General features: G+C 54.7%; 1 protein-coding gene across 1 annotated transcript in view; it reads left to right on the top strand.

The window, feature by feature from the left end:
* DNAJC8 (DnaJ heat shock protein family (Hsp40) member C8) overlaps positions 1 to 2,027 on the top strand; it is a gene marked incomplete at its 5' end in the record, with an annotated part of 32,616 nt that overhangs the window by 15,654 nt on the left and 14,935 nt on the right. Inside the window, 1 exon segment of the mRNA XM_014582543.1 lies at positions 1,792 to 1,858. Within this exon segment, the coding sequence (XP_014438029.1) occupies positions 1,792 to 1,858 (67 nt within the window).

Raw genomic sequence — 2,027 nt, 5'->3', positions numbered from 1 at the left:
GGTCCAGGATTTGAACCATGGTCGGCCATGTGGGAGTTCAGCGCCTTTATCCACCACCACCTGCTGCTTCCCCCCAATGTGAGTTTCAAAGCACCAGGTCCTGCACTTGAACCATAATTGGCCATATGGGAGTCCAGCAGTGTAGCCACTACGCCATCTGCTGGCCCCTATGGTAACCTTTTTATTAAAAATATTATTTCTTTATTTAATTTTATTTGTTGTTATTATTTATTTTGTAATTTTACCAAAACAGAGAGAGAGAGCCTGAGAGAAGGGAAAGTGAGAAAGCAAGCTGCCAGGTCCGGGACTCAACCACAGGCGGCATGTGAGAGTCCAGCACCTTAACCACCATGCCACCTGCCGACCCCCCTTGGTAATCTTTTAAGCCATCTCTCTGGTTTTGACAGCTGAGTAACCCCGGCCTTTCCTTCAGTCGGTTGGTAGTCACAGCCCTTGTCATCTGTCTTTACAGATTAGGTTTTTTGTGTATTTCATGTCTTTAAAACTTTCCACAACGTCTTTGGGTTTTCTTTCCCCTTTGGATCTTTTAGGTACTTGATATTTTAATAGGACTTGAACAGTTCTAAATGTAGTTCTCACCTTCTGTCTGACACTTGTGGGGACTTAAAAAGGCCGTGGGAAAATGGGATAGAATTACAATTTTGTGTTTTTTTAAGGGGAGACCTTGGCCGTAGGGTGCGTGTGCTTGCCATAAAGACGCAGAGAGACAGGGAGCCAGGGGTCACCCCGGGGCGGCCACGCTCCAGTCCCTCCTCCGCTCCTCAGGACTCTGGGGAGGCATGCACACACATGTGGCGTGAGTTTAGGCCTCCAGGTCAAGGACTTGAACTGCAGGAGTGAAAAATCATCCTCCGGGAGGGGTGGGCACAGCACAGTCCCTTCTCTCGGGGTTTCGGGATGCACAGCCACACACCTGCCTGTCTGCCGAGCTGCCAGGTCCACGACGTGCACGTGCTGTTGGCCACGTGGGATTGCTGCCTTGATCCCCCTGCCACTGACTGGCCTCGGGTTTGCTAATTAAAACGTGCTCCAGGGAACCAGCAGTTAGCGTAATGGCTATGTCGCTGGACTCCCACGTAGTCGACTGCGGTTCGTGTCCCGGACCCGGTGGCTTAAAACTCATGCCGGGCGCATGTGTGTGCGTGCCCAAGATCCCGAGAGGAGAATGGAGGAGAAGGGATTGCGGCGTGACCATCCCCTCTGGGGGATGATTTCTCGCTTTCTGTCTCTATGTCTCTCTCTGTCTGTCTGGCGAGCCCACGCGCCCTACATGGAAAATCTCTCTCTCAAAAAAAAAAAAAGTGCTCCGTAAACCAGCCTCAGCAGCTTAAAAATACCGTGGCAGGACTAGCAGGTGGTGTTGCAGTTCGTCACTGGACTCTGTGCGTGCCCAAGATCCCCGGAGGAGGGTGGAGAAGGGGTTGTGGCGTGGCCGTTCCCCCAGGGTGATTCCTCAGTTTCCCTCACTGTGTCTGTGTGTCTCTTCCCACCGCCAGCACACGTGCCCTAAGGCAAAAAGTTCCATCACATTCTCACGCGCACACACACAGATACACACACAGTGGGGTCACGTGTCTGCACCCACGACCCTGATGGGACCGCGGCCACGCCCTGCGGGTGCTCGTCCTTGCTCTGGTGCACGCACTCCCCTCCTGGCAGCTTCAGAAACGACGCTAAGACAGCCTTTGCCTTAGCACCTCGGCGCTCGGGCCCTTAGCGGGCAGCAGGGTCACCGTGCGTCCCCACTGACGGCCTGACTCTTCTCCGCAGCTGTCTATACTGGTGCACCCGGACAAGAACCAGGATGATGCCGACAGGGCACAGAAGGCTTTCGAAGGTACTGGCAACTCCTGCTCCCGAGCCCTGCACAGTGCTAGGCCTCTGTTCCCAGCCAGGGTTGAGAAAAGAGCCGTAGTTTGTCTCCCGGTTCTGAAGAAGCCTTGGCTTCCCCGAGAACCGCTGCCCCACAACGCAGCGCGGGCCTCGCTCAGCCCCGGCCGCCCGCA

This window comes from Tupaia chinensis, unplaced genomic scaffold (assembly GCF_000334495.1).
Source record: "Tupaia chinensis unplaced genomic scaffold, TupChi_1.0 Scaffold143646_1, whole genome shotgun sequence".
In the NCBI taxonomy this organism is placed as follows: Eukaryota; Metazoa; Chordata; class Mammalia; order Scandentia; family Tupaiidae; genus Tupaia; species Tupaia belangeri.
Note: the sequence above shows the minus strand (reverse complement) of the source record. Positions and strands in the feature narration are given on the sequence as shown.